Source organism: Narcine bancroftii, chromosome 3 (assembly GCF_036971445.1).
Source record: "Narcine bancroftii isolate sNarBan1 chromosome 3, sNarBan1.hap1, whole genome shotgun sequence".
In the NCBI taxonomy this organism is placed as follows: domain Eukaryota; kingdom Metazoa; phylum Chordata; class Chondrichthyes; order Torpediniformes; family Narcinidae; genus Narcine; species Narcine bancroftii.
In genome coordinates, this window is record NC_091471.1 from 48,267,334 (window position 1) to 48,293,669 (window position 26,336).

General features: G+C 40.7%; 1 protein-coding gene across 4 annotated transcripts in view; it reads left to right on the plus strand.

Annotated features, from left to right (window-relative positions):
- The window catches only part of malt1 (MALT paracaspase 1), a 122,959-nt gene that overhangs the window by 12,148 nt on the left and 84,475 nt on the right, over nucleotides 1-26,336 (plus strand). The window contains exons 1-2 of one of the 4 annotated variants that reach the window (XM_069924018.1): nucleotides 25,012-25,225; nucleotides 25,370-25,647. In XM_069924018.1, the coding sequence (XP_069780119.1) occupies nucleotides 25,505-25,647 (143 nt within the window). In that variant the 5' untranslated portion in view covers nucleotides 25,012-25,225; nucleotides 25,370-25,504. The other 3 variants (XM_069924016.1, XM_069924019.1, XM_069924020.1) reach the window with 3 other exon arrangements.

Sequence of the window (26,336 nt, forward strand, 5' to 3'; positions counted from 1 at the left end):
CTCGAGCCTGTCTTGAGCAGTCTGCACCTCGGTGCAGGTCTCCCAATAGCAGTCTCCAGCAGCCCATAGCTTCCATGGGTTCCCCGTCTCGAGTTGCCAGCAGCCCACTGCATGCGCTGATCCCTCAGCGGCAAAGCCCCTCAGTGGTCTGCCGTCATCATTACCATCCCGGCGGGATGTCTCCTCTCTCTCAGTGCGCGATTTTTCCCGTCCTCTGGTGCCCTGCACCAGTTCTCCACTTCCCTGGAGTCTGCAACCCCCTTGTGGCCTGCTGCTGATCAATAGACGCCTCCATCTTGGGTGCAGACCATCAATGGGCAGTTCAAAGGTCATTCACAGCTGACAGCAGTTGACTGGACGGCTAGATTCTGCATCTTTGCTCCCTACAGGTCCGCATCAGTGGCAGCGCTACCATCACTCTGTAAGCTGCTTGTCACCTTTGTACCAAGTTACTTCTGGGTCTGGATTCCCTGTAAATAATTATAAATTGACAATAAATGTAGATGCAAGAATACCGACTTGAAAAACATGAAAATTACAAGTTTTAAGCAATAACAAAAATCAATTACCAATTCAAGTAACAAGCCGATAAACCACACGGCAATATGGTGACTGGATATGTTAAATTCAGCATTTATTATGTTGAGTGGAAAATATGTGTGCAAAATGTAAATGATAAAATGTTTACCAGTTTACTCTCTTTGTGTCTGCGGCAGTAGATCTTTCTTTTGATATTTGCATCAAGTATTAACTCATGAGTGAAATGAAACTTAGAATGATCACAGCCATATGTCTAAATTCCTAATTTAGTCACACTAAGAAATAACAAACCATGCAATACATTTTGTTTTTGCAGTAGCAGACAAATGAATAAATTAAAATGGGGAGAGGCAGTTGTGAGGAAGGCTCCTGCCTCATGGCTCCAATAACCTAGGTAGAATTAAGTTGTTCCATGCTGCTTGTGGGGTGTTTGCATTGCTCTTCCTGAACTATGTGGCTTCCTCTGGGTGCTCTAATTTCTTCCCACACCCTAAAGAGACGCAGACACGTAGGTTAAATGGCTTCAGTAAGTTGCCCTTATGTAGGTGAATGGCAGGAGAGCTAATTGTCCTATTCCTAGGGCATAAAGCCAGGAAACTATAATTTTTGGACTATTTTTGTGGATTATTAGTGCAAATTATATACTAAATCCTACACGCAAGGAGGTTTTCAAAAGGCAGAAACTAGAAAAAAAGTGCTTCAGCACAAATGTAACCAATTTGTTGACATTGAAGTATATGTCCCAAAATGCTCTTCACCCCTTCTTAATTGGCTTTGAAGACCAAGTGTAAGCATCCACAATATTAACTCATTCCATCAGAATGACAGGATATTCACTTAACGTAAAAGATTCCGACAAGTACTCTCAGAGTTTATAACTTCTCTGCTTGGTTCAGAGAAATAAATCTGCCATTCATCAGGTCCATTGGCCCTGCACCATCTTTTCAGGGCAAACGTCCTTTTTGGTGATGGACAATAAATGCTTACCCTCCTAAAGATATTTGCATTCTGAGAACAAGTATATTATATCTTTTTTTGTATTTATATTATGGTTTCATGATGGTATGCAATAAGTGGTAGGAGACTGCATGGTTAGCGGCACAGTCAGCCTGGATGGCATGTTGTTTCCTTGGTGCCAGGGTCAAGGATGTCTCTAAGCAGGTACAGAAGATTTGGAGAGGAGAGAATAAGCTGCTGGAGGCCCTGGTTTCATTGGTACCAATGACATATTAGGAATGGAGATGTGATCCTGCAGAATGATTTCAGGGAGGTAATTAACAAATACAAAAGCAGGACTTACAGATTGTAATAAAAAACACACCAACATCCTGGAGAAACTTAGCTGGTCTTTCAGAATCCATAGAAGACAAAGATATATTGCTGAAATTTCAGACTTGAGCCCTTCTCCAAGGAATAAGCAAAAAAACAGGAAATCACAGAAGACAGACAGTGCTGGATGGGGAGGAGTCCAGACCAAGAAAAGATGTTAATTGGATATGATGAGGTGAGAATTGATTCTGTCTGTATGAAAGGACAGGGAAGAGGGAGATTGACAAAGCTGGGAGAAGGCGATGAGGTAAGAAGTGGGGGGGGGGGGGGTTAATGAAAGCCAGAGAAGTCAATATTAATGCCATCTGGTTGTAAGATGAGGTGTGGTTGCTCCCAATTTGTGGGTGGTCTCAGTCTGGCTGTGCATGAGACCATGGACAGACATGTCAGCAAGAGAATGGGATGGAGAATTGAAATGGATGGCCACTGGGAGATCTATGCTATTGCGGTGGACAGAGACAAGGTGTTGAACAAAACGATCTCCCAGTCTGCACCCAGTCTCTCTGATGAAGAGGAGAACCGGATGTAGTAGATGACCCCTGCAGATACACAAGTTAAATGTTGCATCACTTGGAAGGACTGTTTTGGGCCCTGCATTGTGGTAAGGGAACATCTGTGGGTGCAAATGGAACATCTTCTGTGGTCACAGTGGTAGGTACCAAGGGATGATTGGTGGGGTGGGGGGGGGGGGGAATAGTAGACAAGGGAGTCATGGAGGGAGCTGTCCCTGGGGAAAGTGGAGAGGGGAATGTGTGTCTAGTGGTGGGATCACATAATTTGTTGCCAAAATGGTGGAGGAGGATGTGTTGGAGGTGGAGGCTGGTGGGGTGGTAGGTGAAGACAAGAGGAATTCTGTCCTTGTGTATGGTGGTGGAGGGACCAGGACAGATGTGTGGGTAATGGAGAATATGTGAGTGAGAGCCATCGTCTAGGCAAAGCCATGTTGTTTGAAGAAGGAGGACATCTCTGATGATCTGGCATGGAAGTCCTTGTGACTTGGTGATGCACCCGAGAGGGGTTGCTGACTCCAGGGAAGCAGAGGACTAGAGCAGGGCATCAGAAAATGGAGAGACTAGTCCTCGTTTGTGAAGGAGAAGCAGAGGAGATGACTATCAGGACAGTGACCACAGTGGAAGACCAGTAAGGGGGTTTGTGACTGAAGAACACACAGGCAGCAGGCTGTTGGTGACTTGAGACGAAGAACCTACTCAGGCTGTGGGCTTCTAATGACTGCAGTCAAAGGACTCACACCAGGATGCAGATTGCTGGAGACTGGCTGAAGTGGTACCAATTATCAAAACTAGGATGCAGAGGATGCTGAAGACTTCCTGATTGTGCTGGAGTTTTAGATCTGGAGCTTGGGTTGCTGATGGTTTGGATTGGAGTCTTTGTGGTGGAAGAGGCTGTGGGAGTGCTGGAGGTGAATTCATGGACATTCGATGACTGGATAGACTTTTTTTCTTCTCTTTCTCCAACTGTAAGAGGTTTCTGGCAATTTCTTGTGATGGTGAATCATCTGTCTTATGTCAGACTAAAGCAAATTTTATGTCATATTACACCTGTTTTATTTCATAACAAGGAAGGAATCTTGAAACTTCTCTGCACCATTTCCAACTTATTTATATCCTTTTCATGGCTCAGTGACCTTTACCTGATCTGTTGGTTCTGGGATTAAATTGACATTTATGTAGAATTCTTCTTCTACTGTTTAACATGCACCTATTTACATCAATAATCCACCAGTACTACATCAATTTCATTCTCTCCACATCCCCATCAATCCCCCACCACCCACCCAAGCTTTTATCACTTATCTCTTGTACAGTAGCCAAATATCTTATGAACCAACAAGTCCTTTGGAGGAAATCTGAATACTTTGATGAAACTCATGTGGTCACAGGGAAGATTTACAAGCACAGGACCTGAGATTAAGATTGAACCCAACTACCGGTGCTGTGAGGCAGTAGGTCTACAAACCTCACCACTGTACTCTCCCAATACATTCATGCAGTGTTTTTACTTTAGAATTGAACTTGGATGATTACGAATTGCTTCTTTTTGGGAAGATAAACCAGGGGCTGACAGTGGATTATCTAAGGAAAATAGTGGCTATGGCAAGCACTGAGATTGCACCCCGCCACCTAACCCCAGTCAACCCTTCACCCCACAACCATCCCTCTCCACTACCACGCATCCACTTCACCTTCCATACCCTGTTCTTGCTGCCTCCTTTGTCCATGACCTGCTTCTCATCCTCTCATTCAGCTAACCCCGCGTCTCAGGGGGAGGGGGGGACGGCTGATGGATCTCATCGGTAAAGACTTGGACTTTGTGTTTATCACCTCAATCATATTCTCATTGCCAGGCCAGATGTTCAGTCATACGCACTCCATTTGTCACATTTGTTTCAGCAAATGGAGGAATATGGCCTCCACGGTGAACCCCGGTAAGTGTCAATTCAGCCTCACTGCCATTGATTTCCTGGGACATCATATCACACCTGAGGGGGAAAAGCCCATTCAGCAGAAAGTTGATGCCATCCAGTCCTTCCCCAGACCTGTCACGACTAAAGGGCTTCAGGAATTTCTGGGTATGGTGACATTTTATCACCCCTCTGGCCACTGCTTACATATTGCGCCCTCTGTTTGTGTTGCTCCAGGGCAGGCCTAAACACATTCATTGGACCCCAGAAGCTGACTCTGCATTTAAGGCAGCCATGGCTGCGCTCACAGATGCTACATTGCCGGCACATTCTGATACGGTGCTTACTGCGGATTCCTCTGATAGGGCGGTCGGTGCTGTGTTGGAACAGATCGTTCAAGGTTGTTGGCACCCGCTAGCCTTTTTTGGCAAGCACCTCAGGCCACTGGAACTCAAATATAGTGTATTTGATCGGGAACTTTATCTAGCCATGAGGCATTTCCAATATATGCTGGAGGGCAGGCCATTTACAGCCTATTCAGACCATAGGCCTCTGACATTTGCCTTTAAGATGATTTCGGATCTGTGGACTGACAGACAACAGCAGCACTTTTATCTCAGAATTCACCATAGACGTCCGGCATTTGGAGGGAAGACAAACTTTGTGGCTGACTCATTGCCCCGACCCTCCATCTGTACACTTAGCAGTGGCCTCGATGTGGTGAAATTGACTGAAGACCAGTTGACAGATCAGGATGTGCAGAGGGTTGAAAGTGATGGATTTTCAACCACACCCACAGGGCCCCATATTATTGTGCGACCCTTCCACCAGACTACCCCACCCCATTCTCCCACTATCCTGGCGACGGCGCCTATTTGACTCCATCCGTGGCCTTTCCCATCCTTCTATTAGAGCCACAGTGCACCTCATGTTATCAAGATTTGTCTGGCATGGGCTGAGAAGGGATGTCACGCTGTGGGCCAGGTCTTGTGTGACCTGTCAGCAGTCCAAAATTCATAGACATACAAAGGCCCCAGTGCAAAATTTTCTCCCATGGAGCACCAGTTCGATCATTTGTTCATCACCTCATTGATCCTCTACCAGTAAGCAGGGACATGAGATATCTGCTCAGGGTGGTCAACCGTCTTATCTGATATCCATAAGCCATTCCTCTTGCCAATGATGCTAAAACCTGTTCCCGGGTGTTACTCAACCACTGGGAAGCAAAATTTGAGGTTCCCACCTACATCATGTCAGATTGTGGGGCCCAGCATATGTCATCCTTATGGACTGGTTTGGCAGATTTCTGTGGAAGTCAATTACTATGCCATTGCCTATCACCCACAGTCAAATGGGTTGGTTGAACACTTCCACATGCACCTTAAGTGTGCCTTGAAAGCCAGGCTCATAGGCCCCAATTGGATTGGGTACTACTGGGGATAAGGACTGTGCTGGAGGAAGATTTGCCCGCTTTATCTGTGGAAATGGTTTATGGTACCCCTTTGACTGTCCCAGGTGACCTGCACTTTGACACAGATTTTAGTGAGTTTAATGTTCTGCAGAGACTTTAAAATCCTGTACAAAATCCTCCTTCAGTGAGATACCATGGTGATGCATCTTCCCATGGTGAATCTACATTCGACAGCATGTATTTGTCTGGCGGCAAGGACAGGGCACACCACTGTGAAAGCTATATGAAGGACCTTTCAAGGCTTTGTGGGGTGACAGCCTAATGTTCACATTGGACATTGATGGAAAGATGGACTTATTCAAGGTGAACCATTTAAAGCCCTCACACTTGAACTTGTGCTATATCCCTTCCATAAGGTGCAGAGATCACCCTCCCAAGCCCACTGCATGTGCATGTTTTAACGGCGATTCTGGGGGGGTGTAGTGCAGCAGGCCGAGTGGTCGTGGCCTGAGAAAGACCGAATCGCCGCAGTGCACTCACCCAAGAAGATGGTGTGGGGCCTCCAAAGTCTTGGGGCAGAAATATATGCTTTTGGAATGCTTCGTGGGTGTTTCATGATGTCACTTCCAGTTTCGGGCTTCCGAAGCGGAAATGTCGCAAAAGAGGGCGGATCGTGTGATTAAAGTCATTCTACTGACAGCTGTGAGTAGTGTGCATTCATTTGGTAGCACTGCTTTGGTAGATGCTACAAATCTATGTAGTAGAGTTGCTACGGGCCCAGAGGACCTCCAAACCTAGGAGCAATAGAAATTCACCAAAACAAATAGTTACTTAAACAAGTTACTTTTAATTTTCTTTAAACATAATAATAGGATCAAACTTTAACTTATTACTATTAACTTAACCTAACTTAATCCCCTTCTAATTCTAAGCGCATGTGTATGCACTTAGAAAATTCTTTGATTCACAGTCCAATCTCACTTCTCACTCCTCTAAGTTCACCAGTATCAGGCAATTCTTATACTGTGCACAGAATTTAACATTTATGAATTTTCACCATGCTCTGGTGCTTAAATGGTTACTGTTCAGGAAGGTTCTTGTTGGTTTTAGAGAGAGATTCATTGCTCATTGGATACACACAAACTGATTTACTTCCATCAGTAACTTCAGTGTCTTGCTGAAGAAACTTGCCCCATTCAGGGTTTTTCAAATGATAACTTCTTCTGCAGGTCACCACAGAGTTCCTTTTGTTTCCCTTATTTCAGGTGAAAGATTCTAGGCAGCTACTTCCTCTTGTATGGACCACAAGGGTTTTCAACAGGCTGAACTCAAAACTCACAACCCATCTTCAAAATGGGGTTTGAACAAGCTGCCAGCTTGCCATGACTGCAGAAACCAGTTCTCTATTTCTCTCTTAGGGAAAGCCTGTTTGGTTTGCGCTCTCTCTCTCTCTCTCTCTCTCTCTCTCTCTCTCTCTCTCCTTGCAAAACCATATGACCCTCTTAGAACAGCAAACTGCAACCAGACAGATTGCGGCACCGGATCCAAACTTATGAGTCCGTTCATCTGTTAATAATCCATTACTCCACAGCATGTCCAATTAACACCTACTTGTGAAGTCTCTATAGGCATTCTTCAAAGTTTTCGCACTGGCACTCGGAGCCGGGACTGTCTGCTTTGAGCAAAGCTCTTGCATTTTCAATGAGATCTGTTTTGAGAAGTATTTGTGTTTGTTTGTGACCTACACTAAAACCCCATAATCTATCTCCTTCAAAAACATATCTATATACAATGTAAAATATGATATAATCTGTCACAAAGTGAATTGATTTTTTTTCAGCTGTTTCTCTTAGATCAGAATTTTTGTCTGTTGATATAAATTCTCAACCACCATATCCTGAGTTGACTTCTCATATTATTCCCTTTCTGTGTCCTCTCTCCTGATCATCTCTGCATTTCCTATGGTTACCATGCTCTGTTTTCACCTTCTTTCAATTACTTTCCAGTCAATGTAATTGCTTTACTCTTACCCCTGTCCACTCCCACCTTACAATAATTTCCTCTTGCCTCTTGTTCACAGTGCTCACTTACCTCCCTATCACTTTGTTTTCCATGCTGATCCCTGAAACTTGCTGTCCAATCTGATCATTAACCCTCTCCTCCAGACCCTTTTCACCTCATCCTCTTGCCATCTCTAGAATCTATCGGAAGAGTCTGGTTAGAACACTGGATGAAACTTTGTATCTAATTATAGTATTGGAAAGTGCTAAAAACTGCAGATGACTGCGAATCTGAAATGAAAACAGAAAATGCTGGAAACACTCAGTAGGTCAGCAACATCTGTGGTATGAGAAACAGTTGACCTTTTAGGACAAATACCCTAGGATCTGTGACCTGCTTTGTTTCTTTATTTAGAGATGTCTCCTGAGATGCTGAGACTCTTTGACTTGAAACAACTCGCTTTCTCCTTCCATGCATCCTGCTTGACGTGCAGAGTGTTTCAAGCAGTTTATATCTAACTGTAACTTCTGGGAACCTTGCTTCTAATTATAACCACTGTACAGTGTGCATTCCAAACATAAGCATTGCTGGGTTCATGGGCTATAAAGATATGTGAAATTCTGTACAATTAACACAAGTTCAATCTATTTGTTGGATCGTGTTGCGAGGCAACGCCAAGAAAGAACAGGCTGGGTCAATGCCAGAATAGTGTAGGTGTTTCTAAAGCCTGTCCCGCATCGGACTTGTCAGCCACAAACGAGCCTGCAGCTGACGTGGACATTTGCCCCTCCATAAATCTTCGTCTGCGAAGCCAAGCCAAAGAGAAGATTAATTATAAATGCACTTAATAAACTTCAACTATGGCATGGATATGAAAACAGTTATTTCAGTGTCTGTTGGCCTTGTTGGATGGCATTGTAAACTTTTCACCCAAAATGTCATGAAGGTAATATGTCTTTAACATATTTCAAACCTTGTTACTCTATAGGCGACTCTGTTCTTTTTTCACACATTCTTTCGTAACTCCAAAATAATATTAAAACTACGCATATTTCTCAGTAAAATATTTTTACCATATAGACGCTGAAAACCTAAGCACGTTTTGTCTGGTCTTGCAATTAAAGTATTTTTTAATCATGGGTTAAAGCAGAGTACAAGATACAGACATTTGAAAATGCATATCATTAAATCTGTGGCGAAAGTTGACCAGAACATCTCTACCTACTTTCTTGTACTTTTGGAGTGATGAAAAGAAAGATTACTTAATGATATGCCACGTGCTGAAGGGCATAGATCTATTTTTATGCCTGCCTCTTAGTAACTTGTAATTGACACTCGGTACATGTGTTCTGGGAGTTCTCTAAAGCAATGCACAGAGTTTGGGTGAGATGAGGTAGGCAGGGGAAGAACACAACATCAATAACAGTCCAGGAGCAGCTGCTTAATCTGAAGACATCAAGTTTGTTGCATGTAATTTTGAACCCCGGCCTTTTTCCTCCAAGAGCACATGGCAAATTATTCAATATTTCTTACAATGTTTCGCACTCTGGTCCCACGTACACAGTGCCAGCTTCAGTTATATTGTGTGGATACCTTGCAGTTGATCATTCTTCTCAACCTGCCACCAATTATCTTCGCTTTCTAAAAGGTTATTCTAAAACAAGAGCAAAAATACTTGAGTGGTCTAATGTGAAGCAGAAAGATTGACAGATGTAATTTATAAAGAATGATAGATGCGGCTAACTGAATATCCTGTTCTGATAGCCACGTTTTATTTTAACTCAGTTCAACTTTTCATAATCCAATTGTTTTTTGCTCCACCTTAATTTGATATATGATATAATTTATGCTATTGACATTATAATTTTTTTCCATATTTGGATTTGTCGGTTTTTGACATGATTCATTTCTCATAATTATCAAAATAGTATATTCTTCTTGAACACTTCCACTTCCCCACCTTCCTGCAGACATTGTTATTGCAAAATGTTTATGGATTTTACTTCCTGAATGTTGCAAAGGAGCAAAAAAAGGGAACGCCAAACAGTATGAGGGAAACAATGGAACAATTTTGCAGGCACATTCCTGATGTCGAGGGTTTATGTTTTCGGGATGTTAACAGAATGCCAGTGTAAAAGGAAACAGAATTCCCAAATTACATTTTAGAGAACTTTGTTAGCCAGCATGTAGCATGTTAAACAAAAACATTTTAGAAAATGAATCTGGCCACATTGAAGAAGTGAAAGTGAGACAGCACTTTTGCAATAATGATCACAATTCAAGTTAATTTAGAATTATATGATCAAGGCTAAAGTTAAAAGTGAAAGCAAAAGTTCTAAATTGGGGTAAGGGAAATTTGTGGTGTTTAGGTGAAGAGATTTAGAGGTTTACAGAAAGACCAGGTACAACCTCTGCAAGGCCGTCACCAACGCAGAGTGACAATTCCAAACCAAGCTGGATTGTCAGATAGATGCTTGACCACTGTGGCAGGTTTTGCACACTGTTACATACCATATAACTAACCATATAACCATATAACTGTTTATGGCATGGAAACAGGCCATGTCGGCCCTCCAAGTCCACGCCGGTTCACTTGAACAACTCCACTAGCTTCCCCCTCCTGCTCTCCGCCCATAACCCTCCAACCCCTCACATCCATGTACACAACCAACCTTCTTTTAAATGACAGAAGGAACCCTGCCGCAACTATCCCTTGAAGAACTGTGACCTGCAGGGCTAAGGACTGAGCTGGGAAGTGGTAATAAATGTATCTAGCGTAGATTCAGTGGGCTCAATGGCTTGTTTCACTGCTGCCAGTTACTGGGCTTGTCTGCGTCCACTATTGGGTTCCTATCCTATAACTTGTTTTACTACTTCTCCGGCTCTGCACTCCCTCAAATGTTTCTTCCATCCAAGGCATCGGTTCCAACACAGAGAAGGACTTCCAAATAGTTTCTCTCCTCTAAGCGTGATCTGCATCGAGTTCAGGTGGTGTTCCCTTTCATTAAAGCACTCATTTGATTTCACTATGAATGTTGACTCTAATTCCTGGTTTTAATCAGGAAACATGATTCCTGTTTTAGGTTTATATGGGTACAGTACTAAGCCCTTAGAGTAGCCAGAGGGATCCCCAGTCAGAAAGAAATAGACCTTTGAATCTCAAGAGATATGTGGTTGATTTGCTCGCTTATGCTCTATGCTCACTTCAAAAAAGGAAAACCATAAAAAATCCTCGTCAGCCCCTGGTGACTCTGCTCCAAATTTTTGAGGCTAATGTGAGCAGAAACTTCAGGCGGGTGAATTATCAAAAAGCATCTGTCTATATTTTACCTGTCCATGTCCTTTAAACCTATGTGAAGCAACTGGCTGCGGTCTTTGCAGACATCTTCAACCTCTTATTAGAGTGGTCAGACATCTCTACCTGCTTCCAAAGGACTTTCATCCTATCAAAGCCAAGGAGAGCAAGGTGACATGCCTCAATGACTATTGGCCTGTGGCACTCACATCTACTGTGATGAAGTGCTTTGAGAGATTGGTTATGGAACAGATCAACACCTATCTCAGCAAGGTCCTGGATCCACTTCAATTCACCTATCATCACAAAAGGCCAACAACAGATGCCACCCTGATGACCCTTCACTCTACATTAGATCATCTAGGCCACAGGAATACCTATGTCAGGCATTCAACACCAGCATACTAGCAAAAGTTATGACCAAAATAAAGGATTTGGGACTCATCCATCTGTAACTGGATCCTCGACTTCTTCATCAGCGGAGCTCAATCAGTGCCAATCAGCATCATCACCTCCTCTATGCAGACCATCAACACAGGGGCATCTGTGCTTAGATGTCTGCTCAACTTCCTGCATACTCATGACTGCATAGCCAAATTCAGCTGCAACCTGTTTGACAAATTAGGTGATAGCTCCATGTTGTTGGCTGAATTACTGGAAATAATGTCAGAATACAGAATAGAGCTTGAGATTCTGGTTGCATGGAGCCCGAACAACTGGCTTGCTGCCAATGTCTCCAAGACCAAGAACCGTATGGTTGATTTTTAAGTGCCTGGAAACCATATTTTTGAAGACCTCTCTTGGAACCTGCACATCGAGGCAACTATGAAGAAGACAGACCAATACCTCTACTGTCTAAGGAGGTTGAGAGGATTTGACATGTCATTGGATATTCTTCTCAAACTGTGCACTGTGGAAAGTCTACACTGAATGATTGCATCACAGACTGGTTTTGGAATTCAATTAAGCATATTATTGCAGATTTTTTCTTTATTTTTTCAAAGTACCTATTCAATTACAGCAGGTAAGAATTGTAAAATGTATATAACAATAAACTAATTATATAGCAGGGCTCCCAAAATTGCAAGCATTTATATCAGGCAATTTCCTACCATAAGCCGCCTCCTGTGCACACAGTTCTTTGGAAGTCTGCTCAGATTCCTTTACCCCTTGCAAGATTCTGCTTCCCTTCCTTTTTCCTCTCACAGTCAGTCCTTCAAGATTGAGGATGACTTATTTCTAATGTGGTCTTGAGATGACTGATGAGGCTGATGTGGGAACCAGAAACATCCACAGATGTTGCTTGAGATGTCTGATGGGGCAGGTGAAGTTTATTTTTGTGAGGCGGTGTGCTCCTTCCGAATCTATAATTCTAGAACTTGAGATTCTGAGTCTCATTGGGAATGTCCCTTCTCCACTTTCCTTGGTCATGGGCCAAGAATCCCCAAGAGTCCTTGGGAATGTTGCATTCTTCAAGACAGTCTTTTGAACATATCCTTGGATCTCTTCCTCTGTTCTGTGGCAAAACTCAGAATAGAGTGACTGTTTGGGAGTCTGATATTAGACATGCAGATGACACAGCCTACCCGAGGATGCAAACAATAAAGACTGTAAATGCTAGAAAACTGGGGCAGCACACAAAATGCTGAGGAACTCAGCAGGTCAGGCAACATTGATGAAAGCCAATAGATAGTAAACATTTCAGGCTGGAACCCTTCATTCGGACCCAGAGGATGTTGGCCTATTAACCCTAACCCTAATCCTGATGTTAGTTCTCTTATTTGACCGTGAATTGGAGGATCTTGTGGAGACAGTATTCACTGTTACTTTTCAGTGCCTTAAGGTGCCTCCTTATTGTAATCTAGATCTCAGAAGCATACTGAAAACCACTCCTGTCCAATTGGCTATGAGCTTTGCATTACATCTGAGGGCTTGATACTCAAATACCCTATTCCTTAATTAATGAAAGACCACACTGCTACATTGAAGATGACTGCGTTTGATCATCAATATCTCCCCTCACTGAGAGTTTGATTCTGAGTTATGAGAAATGGTCTATATTTTTCAGGCTCTTCTCATGAACCTTAATTATCAGGAAGCCGTGCTGTGCCATCTGTGCTATACAGTGCTTTGCTCTCCTTTCCTTCCCTCTGTCTTCTTTCCCTCAGCTCTCTATTCACCTAGCCAATTCTGACACCTGCCAACATTTTTTCCATACCCTGATGAAGGGCTCAAGCCCAAAACATTGATTATGTATTTTTATCTATGCTATATAAAGGACAATGTTTGACCTGCTGAGTTTCTCCAGCATAGTGTTTTTATGTTTTACTTTTATCGCTATACACTGGAGGTAAGTTGGTTGAGGACATTTTTAGTGCAAGGCCCACTCTTTCACGTGCTTCAGAAAATAACTCCACAAGGGCTTAGAGTCAGAGATTACTAAATTCTTTGACTCTGTCAATTGGGAAGTACTTGCAGTGCTCTCCTTAAATTCAGCTTCAACTAATTCAGTTAAATCCAAACCCTTTAAACTGCATTGTGGAACCAGACAGGGTTGTCCCTTAAGCTCTCTTCTATTGAATTTGGCTTTGGAACCATTCGTGGTTGCTTTTCGGCTATCAGCAGAGATCTCTGGAATCTCTAGAGCTGAAAATACTCATAAAGTGTCTCTCTATGCTGATAATCTTCTGCTTTACATATCTTATCCTGATTATTTAATTCCACATATTTTGCTACTCCTCTGTCAATTTGGACAATTTTCAGGCTATAAATTAAACCTGTATAAGAGTTTTCAACTCTTCCTGCTCCTTTGATTCCTCTATCCCTTATAAACTTGTTAAAAATCAATTTAACTATATAAGGCATTACTATTACAAAAAAGTTTAATAATTTCTTTAAGGAAAATTTCCTTTCCCTACTGAATTATGTGAAGAAGTCCCTATCTCAAAGGTCTCCTCTTTCGATTAATTTGATGTGTTAATATTATCAAAATGAATAATTTGCCTACATTCTTATATATTTTTCAAACTGTACCTGTTTTTGTTTCTAAATCCTTTTTTGATTCATTAGATTCTCTCATCTCTTCTTTTGTTTGGAAAAACAAGCTCCTTGACTCAAAAAATACCTTCAAAATACTAAAAAAAATGGACGTTTGGCATTGCCTAATTTCATATTTTTAATACTGGGCAGCGAATGTTAGATATATTACTAATTGCATTCATTATAATGAATACCAAGGTGCTTCAAGATGGATTGACATAGAGATTAAGTCTACTAAATGGTATTCTCTCCTATCGATACTTAGAGCACCCTTACCTTTTTTGGCTTCCAAGTTAACTGATAATTTGGTCGTCAGATACACTTCGAGAATTTGGTTTCAATTAAGAAAACATTTTGGTTACCATAGTTTATTTTTTGATTAGCCCTATTCTATGTAACTCTTTTTTTTTTTAACTTTCGTCCAAAATATTGGTTATACTCAGTAGCTAAGCTAGGGCACCCAATCTTTCTAGATCCATATATTGACCAAAATTTGGCTTCTTTTGAATAATTATCTATTAAATTTAAAATATCTAAACATTACTTTTTTTGTTATCTACTGATTAGGAGCTTCTTAAATGCTTTAATGTTGAAGCTTTTCCAGGATTTAGATTTTAACCTTATTTGGGAAGTATATAATTTTAAATTTAAGTAATTCATAAAGCATTGCTTTCTGCCCTTTATGAATTACTTTTAAGATCTAAGGATAGTTCCCTGGGTGGTATTAAGAAATAATGGGAACAAGTCTTTTAACATTTGCCAAAACTACATAGGATTGGTTCTATTTTGAAACATGTTCACTCATCTTCTCTTTGTGCTAGGCATTCATTAATTCAATTTAAAGTCCATCTGGCCCACTTTTCAAAGTTCAGTTAGCTAAATTTTATCCTAATATTTCCTCAAAAAGTGATAAATGCATAACTGAGGAAGGTACTTCACATGATATATTTTGGCTATGTCCTTCTCTCTTTAATTTCTTAATATTAATTTGACTCCTAGCCCTTTTATTGCTACTTTTGGAGTGAGTTATCCAATGGATTTAATATTGAATTCTTCACAAACCCATGGAGTGGCTTTTACTTCCCTCATTGCTAGAGGGCTACTTTGTTGAGCTGGAAAGATGCTGTCCCTCTCAATGAATCAAACTCTCAGTGGTTGTCAGGTGTGATGGTGTGCCTGTCTCTGGTAAAAAAAAAATAGGTGTTTTACTACTACAATGGATCTTAACTTTCTTTCTCTTTGGGGTCCTTTTCTCAATTACTTTCAAAATTTGAGGATTAATTATCTTTGATTTTTTTTTAATGATCCCATAGTTATTATTATTAGTAGTGGACTCCATAACTTGACCAGCAACTCTCCTTTGATTCTTAGTTTAAGAATATATGTTTTTTTTTCTCTGTTACTTTTTTCCATTTAATATGTTATGAACCGCGCACAACGAGCAGCATAGGCAATGAAGCAGACAGTGTTTAATTTTAAAGCACTAATTTTATTTCTTACTCTTAAACTATAGTCTTCACTCTTAAACTATCTTTAACACTAAATCTATCCCCAACTATGTACAGGTGTGTGTGTGTGTGTGTGTGTGTGTGTGTGTGTGTGTGTGTGTGTGTGTGTGTGTGTGTGTGTGTGTGTGTGTGTGTGTGTGTGTGTGTGTGTGTGTGTGTGTGTGTGTGTGTGTGTGTGTTTGTGTGTGTGTTTGTGTGTGTGTGTGTGTAATATACCCAAACCATTATAGTCCAAGCCAAAATCTAGAAAGTTACTTCAAAGTTCAGTCTTTCAAATTCAGTGTTGAAACATAGGCCTTTGGAATTTGATGCCCAGAATTAATGTTGAACTGATGGGAAGACTGGATTGGAAGTTGTGACAGACTCATGAATTTTTCTTGTATTGCCTTTGAAGAAATGATCATCCACACGAGTTGTCACAACAGTCCTGGTCCTGGTCTTTATCCTTTTGTAGGCAAGACTTGAAATGGGCAGCCTCCATGAAGCTTCCAAGACCCTGGAACCTGTCTCTCCAAGTGACCTCCACTGTTAGTCACAATCAAAATGAAGCACTTTGCTGCCCAGAACACCCTTCTGGCACAGGTCAGCCCACCGAAAATGCCCAGTCATTCAAAAACACAATGTCTGCAAAATGTATTGATCTGAAACAGACTATGATAAACTTTCCTTAGTTCTTCCAATTTATCAAATTATTGCAGTCTGGGACTTGTGCTTGTGTGAAATGTTAAATGTTAACTGTGACCATTCAGTCCCTCCTGTCTCTACTATCCCTTGAAGTGATAATCCCATTTTACTAAAACAGGAGCTCGTAATAAATAACATGGGTTCTCCTGGACAATAGCCAACCTAATTTTTTTTTGTGGAAGAATAAGAAGCAAAGGCTTTTGCAGAATGACTTCCTTCATTTAAGGAGGAACAACAAGTGAGCGTGGAAAGTTCAAGTCCTCAGCGAGAAGTGCAAAGGGGAGTGCTGCAGATACAGCTTACACCAAAAAGGTAGGTTTTAATCTGTCAACAGGAGATAGAGAAGGATCCAGAGGACCAAAGTGAAACTGTCATAATTGATGAAGAGCAAGTTAATGCTGATCTTGAAGCAGCAGGTGCCAGACCTCCATGAACTTTGTAATTAATTTTTATCCTTATCAATTATGTGCCATTTTGTGGCAGGAACCATAACCTTTCTCGTGGAGGGGGGTAGGGCTGTTTGTTTTTCATTTAGCATTTTTTGGGGGTTTGTATTTATATCTCATTAAATCTTTTTCTTTCTTTTTTTGGTATTTTTCTTTGGGACAGAGACCTTCACAGGAGTCAGTTGGGTTTGATGTAGGAGAGCTAGGAAATCAGGACTCAAGATAATGGATGCAAATACATTAAATTTTCTTAGTTTTAATGTTAATGGGCTAAATAGTAAAATAAAAAAGGAAAAAAATACCAGCTTATATGAAAAAGATGAAAATAGATATTGCATTCTTGCAAGACAAAGAAGGAACATTTATAACTAAAAGTAGATTTGGTGAGTCAAGTGGCAGCTTCAACTTTAACTCTAAAGCAAGAGGAGTAGCAATATTAATTTAAAAAAAAACATGACCAGTGAAAATTCAAGATGTGATCATGGATTCTGTGGGAAGATATGTTTTAGTTCATTGTCAAATTTATTCTGAAAAATGGACAATTATGAGTATTTATGCACCAAACATGGATGATGAAGATTTTATATGGGATACAGTTTTGCATTTAGCAAAATCATAGAGTGATTTTAATTGCTGTCTTGATCCAATAATGGATAAATTGTAGCAAAGTATTCTATACTGAGCTACTATAGATGTTGGTGTACACATTGTGGAATCACTGTACACTTTGTTGAGTTGATGTCTACACAAGGAAGCCAATACACACACTATGGAGTCGAGTGCAAGACTGACACTTCCAGGCTTGCATGGACAGGAAGTGACATCATCAGCAATATCATCAGCCCAGATAAAAACCTGTGTTGAATGCAGGTCAATTTCCTGCATTTTCCACAGTACATCCACCATTTTGGGAGCTGGTTTGCTTGCTGATAATTGGATTGACACAAAATCAAAAAAAGCAGTAGTGAGACCTAAAGCAGCCAAAATTACATTGTTTGATGAAGGATTTATGATTGAACTAACAGATCCTTTAAATTCTTTGCATCATTTTTGTAGTGCACTACCAGTAATCACAAAGACAAGGTAGAGGGAACGATAGACTTTAATGTACAGAAGAACCTTGCTGGCCCGGATCCAGGTATAGGAATGTTGGGATGGGGGAGGTAGCTCAACCTTTAAAACCTAGGACCACAGGGGAGGAGTCATAGGGAATGTGTCATCAGTGGACGGGCCAGCTCCATATAATACAGTAGTCAATCATAACTATATATAATGGAGGAAACATATCACTTCAATTTTAAAGTTAGATTAAAAGAGTATGGAGAAGTATCTGGTTATAAAATTTGTTGTGTATGCACTTACACAATTAGGACTCAGAGACGAGGTGCTTTTCTCATTCTTTAATACCATCAGACTAACATGGCTACTGACATACATATATATATATATATATATGGAGGGGTGAAATCATGACATGGGCATCTTGATGTACAACATGTACAACACTTCCCCCCCCCCCCCACACACCCTGTGTAATAAATGTTGAATAGGCCCCCTCTAACTACCATTACTTCATCAGGCCCATGACTACTAGTGATTATAATATGGAAAGGAGCTTAATTATGGAACATGGTCCTTAACGCATTTGGGTGGTCTTCTTTCTCTCTTGTACTGCCTGGGTGTGGCATGCTGGACCGGTATTTGCTCGGGGCTGTTCTGGGTGGAACCCATAGATAGTTGGGTTGACAGCAACTGCCAGCCTTTGGGGTTCTATGCGCTGGGCTGCTTGTCGCAGCTACTGGGCTACCCATTTACGCCCCTCTTACACTCACCCCAAGGGGTTGGATTGCTGTGGCAGGCCACGGCAGTTCTGGTTCTACCTCCTCCAGGTCATGAGGTGGTTCATGGAGTTTAGTGTCAGACAATACTCGCAATTGGTTAATGTTTCATTTCCATAGTCTGTCTCCTACTAGAACAGGGGCTTAACTTTTGTAGGATCACCCCTACCACCCATGGGTCTTTGTATTGTCTGTAACCTTGTGCTAGTACTCTCTTGCCCACCTACAGTGCTCTTGGTAAAGTTTGTGGTGATGTGGATTTTTTCTAAATGGAGGCCCAGATCCAGGTGATCTGTGGACAGCCTTGTCCGGAGGTTGCGGCCAAACATCATTTCTGCTGGGGTGCATTTTGTGGTAGAATGCAGTGTTTTTCTGTACCCCAATAGGAACTCTGAAATCTTGTGAGTCCAGGAGGCGTTTAGAAATTTCTTGGTTTTCATCGCCTTTTTGAATGTTTGAGCAAAGCGTTCTGCCTCCCCATTAATACTTGGTTGATAGGGTGCCGACAAAATATGTCTGCTATTGTTGTCACACCTAAATCTCTTAAAAGGTTCTGATGTAAACTGGGGTCCATTCTCCGTGACCAATTCATGAGGTAATCGGTATGTGGCAAACATGGCCTGTAGACCTTCAGTTGTAGAGTCGGCTTTAGTGTTTTTCATATGTGAAACTACTGGCCATTTGGAATGTGCATCCACCACTATAAGGAAGTATCTCCCTTGACTAGCCTCGACCTGCGTCATTTTTGGCTGCACTGACTGACATATTTTGCATTTTCTCACTGTTGTTTCAATGTCTCTGTCTATTGATGGCCACCAAACATGCATACAGCCCTGCGCTTTCATTCGTACCATTCCTGGATGGTTGTGGTGTTTTGCCATTTGGCCGGGATAATTGTACAGGTACCCCAAAGTAAAGATCCTTCTTCATCTGATTGTTTATGGCGGCATGTGAAATAAATTTTCAGGTTTTCTGGTATGACCTCAGATTCTGGCCATCCATAAAGGGTGAAGTATAAGACTTTGCTTAATGTTACCTCCTTTCAAGTTTCTTTGCTGATCATCTAATGGACAGTTGTTGAAGTTGTTCTTGGTTGACCACTGCTGCTTCTGCTGTCCATTTCATAATTTTTTTTTTTGTTTAGTTTCGAGTAGTGGTAAACATGATAAGGCATCCGAATGGCTGTTGACTGTTCCTGGTTTATGTTTTACCTCATTGTTGTATGCGGCTAGTAGCATGGCCCATCTTTGAGTCCTGGCTGTAGCTAATATTGGCATTCCTTTGTTGGAGCCCAGAATCAAACTTAGAGGTTTGTTGTCAGTGATTAGTAGAGATATTGGTGGAATCTTTTTACACCAAAATTGTAGTTTCTTTTTCCAGTTATGTGTAATTGCGATCGCTTGCAGTTAATGTCCGTGAAGCGAATGCCACTGATTGCTCACCCTTCACTGTGATTTGGGACAATCCTGCTCCCAGTCCTACTGGTGAAGGATCAATGGCTAAAGTCACTTCCTTGTTTGGGTTGTAGTGGATCAGAACCTCAGTTGTTGATGTTAATAGTTCCTTTCGTTGATCAACCGTGTTTTTATTTTCCATATTCCAGTACCATTTTTGATCTTTTTTGAGTAAGTAGTTTTGGGGGGTGCATAGTGTAGATATGTTAGGGATATGTTTCCAATAGTGAATTATAAGCCCTAGAAAGGACAGTAATTCCAACTTGTTTGGATATGGGGCTTTGCAGACGGCTTTTGTGGCCGCTGGATCCATTCATACCCCCTCCTTGTCGATTCTAAATCCCTGAGGGCAGCATAAAGACACACTTATCCTGTTGCAATCGTACATTGGCCTGTTGTGGTCTGCTGAGGACCGTTTCAAGGTTTTGTAAGTGTTCCCTGTTGTTTCAGCCCTTGATGATGATAATATCATCAAGGTAACATCCTATTTCTATTCCGTGTGGTAATTTGTCCGTTGTAGCTTGAAAAATCACAGGTGCTGGTGAAATTCCGTACGGCGCGTGTACAGGTGAATAGTCCCAGATGGGTATTGATTGTCACATATTGTCTTGATACTTTGTCCAACTCTATTTGTTGGTATGCCTGTGACAAGTCTAATTTTTTGAATTTTTGCCCTCCATTTAGTGCTTGGAATAGTTCTTCTGTTTTGGGCATGGAGTATTCTGGTACTTTTAGAGCTTGTAATCACCGCAAATGCGAATCTCACCATTTCCTTTGCATACAGGTATGATGGGTGCTGCCCAGTCGCTGCTTTCTATTGGTTTTATTATGCCTTCATCTTTTAATCTATTTAACTCAGCTTGAATTTTTCCTTTCATGGCAAATGGAACTGTTATGGCTTTGATGAACTTTGCTTCCAGATTCTCTTTTAATTTCAGTTTGGCTTGAACCCCTTTGATCTTTCCCAAGCCTTTTTGGAAAACCATGGCGTGGTTGTTGAGAATCTGGTTAAGTTCTGGTTGGATGTTGTCTTCGTGGTTTACTTTCAGTATTGAACCAATTTTCAGCCATTCTAAGGGAATGTTTCTTCTGAAAAGTGTTGGTCCCTGGGTATCTCTCTGCCAGTGCTTTGACCGCAGCTGGGTGTTAACTACAATTTTGAGTCCACCTGAGTTTTTTTCTTTCTTTATTTGCACATCTGGCTTTGATATGTCCCTTTTTGTTGCAACAGTGACATATGGAATTATTGAAGAAACAGTTTTCTGGGTGATGGTTGTACTTTCTGCAACGGAAGCACTGTTGGCGGAAAACCCTCCAGACCAGAAAGTCTTGTTGGCTCACATCCAAATTTTTGTTTGCTATTTCTGAGCTGCTGACAGTTCTATAAGCGATCTCGAGAATTAGTTCGTTGTCCATTGCCAGCAATTTCTGCTTTGCCTGGTGATCTGCCAACCCCATCACCAATCTGTCTCAAAGTGCTTGGGTTAGAAAATGCTCAAAGTGACAGTACTTGGACAGTTTACACAACACTGCCAGGTATTCACTTACTGCCTCCCTTGGCATTTGTTTCCGTTCATAGAATTGCTGCCTTTCTGCCAAAACCAGTGGTCTTGGGCTTCAATGGTTCCCCAGTGCTGTGCATAACTCAGTGTATGTCTTCGTCCCTGGGTCTTCTGGGGACAGCAAAGTTTTAAGGAGATCGAATGTTTTGCTGCCCATTATATTGAGGAATAGGGCACATTTTCAGTTTACCAGGGCTTCAATAATATTATGGGCTACTCAGTAGTGGTTAAACCATTCTACATAATTACCCCAACTTTCATCTGCTTCGTTGAATTCTCCGAACTTTCCCTCCACCATCTTGGTGCATTTTTGCTTTGTTCTTTTGGCAGGAACTCGTGGATTTTGTTAGATAGTCATGTTTTACCTTTATCCTTTTGCTTCCTTCCCCCAGTTGGTGCATGGAGCACACGTAGGGTTCATTTTGTTCCTCGTCACCACTGTTGTGTATGCACTTACAAATTAGGACTCAGATACGTGGTTTTTCTAATTTTTTAATATCATCAGACTAACATGGCTACTGACATAAATATATATCTGGAGGAATGACATCATGATGAGGGTGTCATGATGTACAGCAGGGTAAGCTTATACACAACAAAATTAATTGGGTAAAAGTGAAATGATGTCCTTAATAGATGGAGATTACACACAATGTAAGAGAGTAACTGAATTTAGATGGCCAATGCAGGGATAAAATATTTAAGTATCCATGTGGAACCACAGTTAAAAAAAATATTTAAACTAAATTATTCACCATTATTAACAAAAATAAGAGATGATTTGGAAAGATAGAATGTGTTACCTATTACTTTAATAGGTGGAGTAAATTGTGTTAAGATTAATGTATTTCCTAGAATACAATGTCTTTTTCAATCGATTCCAGTTTCGATTCCTCAAAATTAAAAAAAAAGATTTAAATGCTTCTGTTAGGAAATTTTTGTAGAAAGGGAAAATGGCAAAGGTATATTTGTCAAAGTTAATGTGGAATTATGAGTTAAGCGGTTTGCAGCTCCTCAAGTTTATGAATTATTATAAAGGAGCCCAGTTGCGATTTATTAGTGAAATGTTTGATTTAGATGAAATTCCAGCCTGGGTGAACATAGAACTTAGTAAAATAGGAGAAGCAAATCCACAAGACTTTATTTATAAATGAAATTCAAGATTGTTATGCAACTAGAGAAACTCTGATATTGAAATATTTAATCGAGCTTTGGAACAAGGTTGATAAAGAGATTGGAGGAGGAGGTTTAATGTCTAGAAGAACACCCTTATTTCAAAATAAATTTATTCCATTTTCTATGGGAAATCAATTTTTAAAGATGTGGAAGCATCAGGGTATTAAGATGATTGAAGATTGTTTTGAAGTGGGGCAATTTATTACATTTAATAAAATGAAATAAAAGTTTAAGGTATCTGAAAAGACAAGGTTTTGTTATTATTAAGTTATGAAATTTTTGCATCAAAACTTTGGTCATGGTCTATTATTTCCAATAGAGACAGAGGTGGAGTTATTATTGTGTAATGGACATACCAAGAAATTTATTTAATTAATGTATTAGTTGTTATAAAAGAAAGCTCAGAAAATAGGAGTACATAAATCAGTCAAAAATGGGAAGAAGATTTCAATAAACAAATAAATGAATGTGATTGGATGAAATTATATAGAGAAAATATGAAAAGTACATTAAAGGTGAGGTATATGTCAATACAAAATCATTTTATTCATCAGTTATATTTGATACCACAAAATTTAAATAAATTGAACTGTACTTTTTTGGATTTGTTTTGCATTCTACTTGGTAGCATTCTAAGATTAAATCTTTTTGGTTGGAAATTGGTAATTTATTAGAAAGAATAATTGGAGTAAATTTCCCACAGGATCCCACATTGTTTTTTATTGGTTAATATTAATAGGGTAAAACCAAAATTCAGATTGTATATTTGTAAAATTTGCTTTGGCATAGCAAGAAAATGTTTTGCAATAATTTGGAAGTTTGTTATAAATTTGGAGATGGAGAGATGGCATGCAGAATTTTGGAGTTGCATACCACTTTAAAAAATGACATAAATTCAGAGATAAACATATATTTTGCAAAATATGGAGTCCATATTTACTAAGTGTGGGTATGAATATTTAGATGAAACTCCAACATTCCCTTTCTGCTAAAATGGGTCTCCCTATGCTATAAGAAGTTTACAATATGGGATGCTTCTCTTGAGGGTCTCTTGTTCTATATCTTTTCTTTTTTTCCCCCTCTTTTTCTTAGAGGAAAGAGGGGGAGGGAGGAAGGGGAACTAATGGGGTGCTTTTTTTATTTTCAATTCTCTTTTTTTATATGTACCATATGTATTTGTAATGGATATTATAAAATAAATGATTTTTTTGTGGTTTTAAAATTTATAAATAATTTTTTTTAAATAACATGTACCTTGTTCATTGTTATTTGATACTTGTAATTTGATATTAATTTATTTTATTATTATTACCATACATACCTATGAATTTTGAATATGTTAAAACTAATAAAAAGATTGAAAAATACATTTGCTTAATAATGAATGAAGACTTGTATCCAACAGTGCCCAACACTTTTATAATCTTTCTCATTGCATTTCACCTTCAAAAAAGTTCCTACAGGAAACTAGCAAATCTGCAAAGTTGATGAGAAAATGTTCTGCAGATCAGAAACAAAATCACCTGAATTCAAATAGTTCAATTTGAGTGTGCAGACGGTACCTGCATTGCCTCTCTGTCATTAACACAATATATTCTTTGCAGATACAGGTACCTTCCAACAGATGAAAGAGAACTCCCAATATTCAAGAATAATTTTCTGAAGACACAGGTTGGCTTACTAAAGTGAGAAATTTCACTCATGCCTAACATCGAAGTACTCAAGATGGCAGAGGCCGACAGCATCGAATCCACGCTGTTGAAGATCCAACTGCGCTGGGTAGGTCACGTCTCCAGAATGGAGGACCATCGCCTTCCCAAGATCGTGTTCTATGGCGAGCTCTCCACTGGCCATCGTGTCAGAGGTGCACCAAAGAAGAGGTACAAGGACTGCCTGAAGAAATCTCTTGGTGCCTGCCCCATTGACCACCGCCAGTGGGCTGATCTCGCCTCAAACCGTGCATCTTGGCACCTCACAGTTCGGCGGGCAGCAACCTCCTTTGAAGAAGACCGCAGAGCCCACCTCACTGACAAAAGACAAAGGAGGAAGAACCCAACACCCAACCCCAACCCACCAATTTTCCCCTGCAACCGCTGCAACCGTGCCTGCCTGTCCCGCATCGGACTTGTCAGCCACCAACGAGCCTGCAGCTGACGTGGACATTTACCCCCTCCATAAATCTTCGTCCGCCAAAGAGAAATAGTTTCTGAATACAAGAAGCTGCTAAGGAATGTTTTAAAATCATTTAAAAAGCTAGTCAACGCTGTCCTGATGCCGGGGGAATGGCACAGAAGTAATTGGAGGAACAGCAGGATCCCACACCCCTTCCTATTTCACGACAGAAGGAATTGGTAATTTAAAAGTAGAACTGCAAATCCCAGCTGCCTTTGTCTCAGGGGCTGAGCCAATACGAAGTGAGTGAGTGCTCCGTCAAGTTCAGGACCAGGAAGTGTGTTATCCACCGGTAGTAGGTGTTGTCAGAGCTTGACGTCCCTTGCGATGTTTCACTGTGCTCAAACGGTGAGTATGAGGGCAGGGAGCGGGGTGATGCTTTAATACTGAGAGATGAATACAGCACCAGATTAATGATCCAGTTTAAAATAAGTTTTTGAATTAACTATTCGTATTCAGGGTTTCCAGTAAGTGTCGCGCTTTGTTTTTCAGTTGAAAGATGTGTGATCGCAGCCAGCCTTTGAATGGTGATTGGGGATGTTTCATTTGTTAGGTGCTGTCCGGGCCACAAGAAGCGGAGCCGACAGCCGTAGTGGGAGGTGTGGTGCTTCGTCCTGACCTGCTGCGATGGCAGAGCCGATGCACTTGAAGGTGTCAAACATTAACAGCCTGAAGGAGCACACCCTGAAGAAGATAAGCGACCTGCTGGACTGTCGCGGGTGGAGGAAACTGGCGGAAATCGTGGGGGTTGACAAGCGTTTCAAACTCAGGTACATTGTCAGGAGAATTATCGGATTTTGGTTGACTTCTCACAAGTTTTTTTTCAATCAAGGCAAAACTACTTGCGCTGAAAATCCCACGCGCTAATTCTGTTTCACCTTCTGTAGCCCTGTCGAGATTTTCCAGCGTGTTCTGTTTTATTAAACAAGAACTACTTTTTAAAGCTCACCCCACCTTTTCTACAAAGTAGATTTTCTAGATTCATTTCTGGAATGATAAATTTGGTGCATAAGAATAGTCCGAGAAAGATTGAGACATAGTTACCAGCCCAGAGGTCTCCAAAACCTAGCAGCAATAAATATTCACCAAGACCAATGGTTATTGGAACAAAAGTTGATTTTAATTATCTTTAAACAGAATTACACTTTAACTGATCACTATTAACTTACTTTACCTAACTTAACCCCTTCTAATACTAAGTTCAGAAAAGTTCTTTGGTTCACAGTCCAATCTCACTCCTCATTCCTCCAAGTTCACTGGTTGCAGGCAATTCTTTGACTGTGCACAGAATTTAACATTTATAAAGTTCACCAGGCTTTGGTGCTTGTAAGGTAAAGGGTTACCGCTCAGGAAGGTTCTTGTAGGTTTGCAGAGAGAGATGTGTTGTTCCAGGACATCCGCAACTGATGTACTTCCATCAGTCACCTCAGTGTCTTGCTGATGAAACTTGCCCCATTGG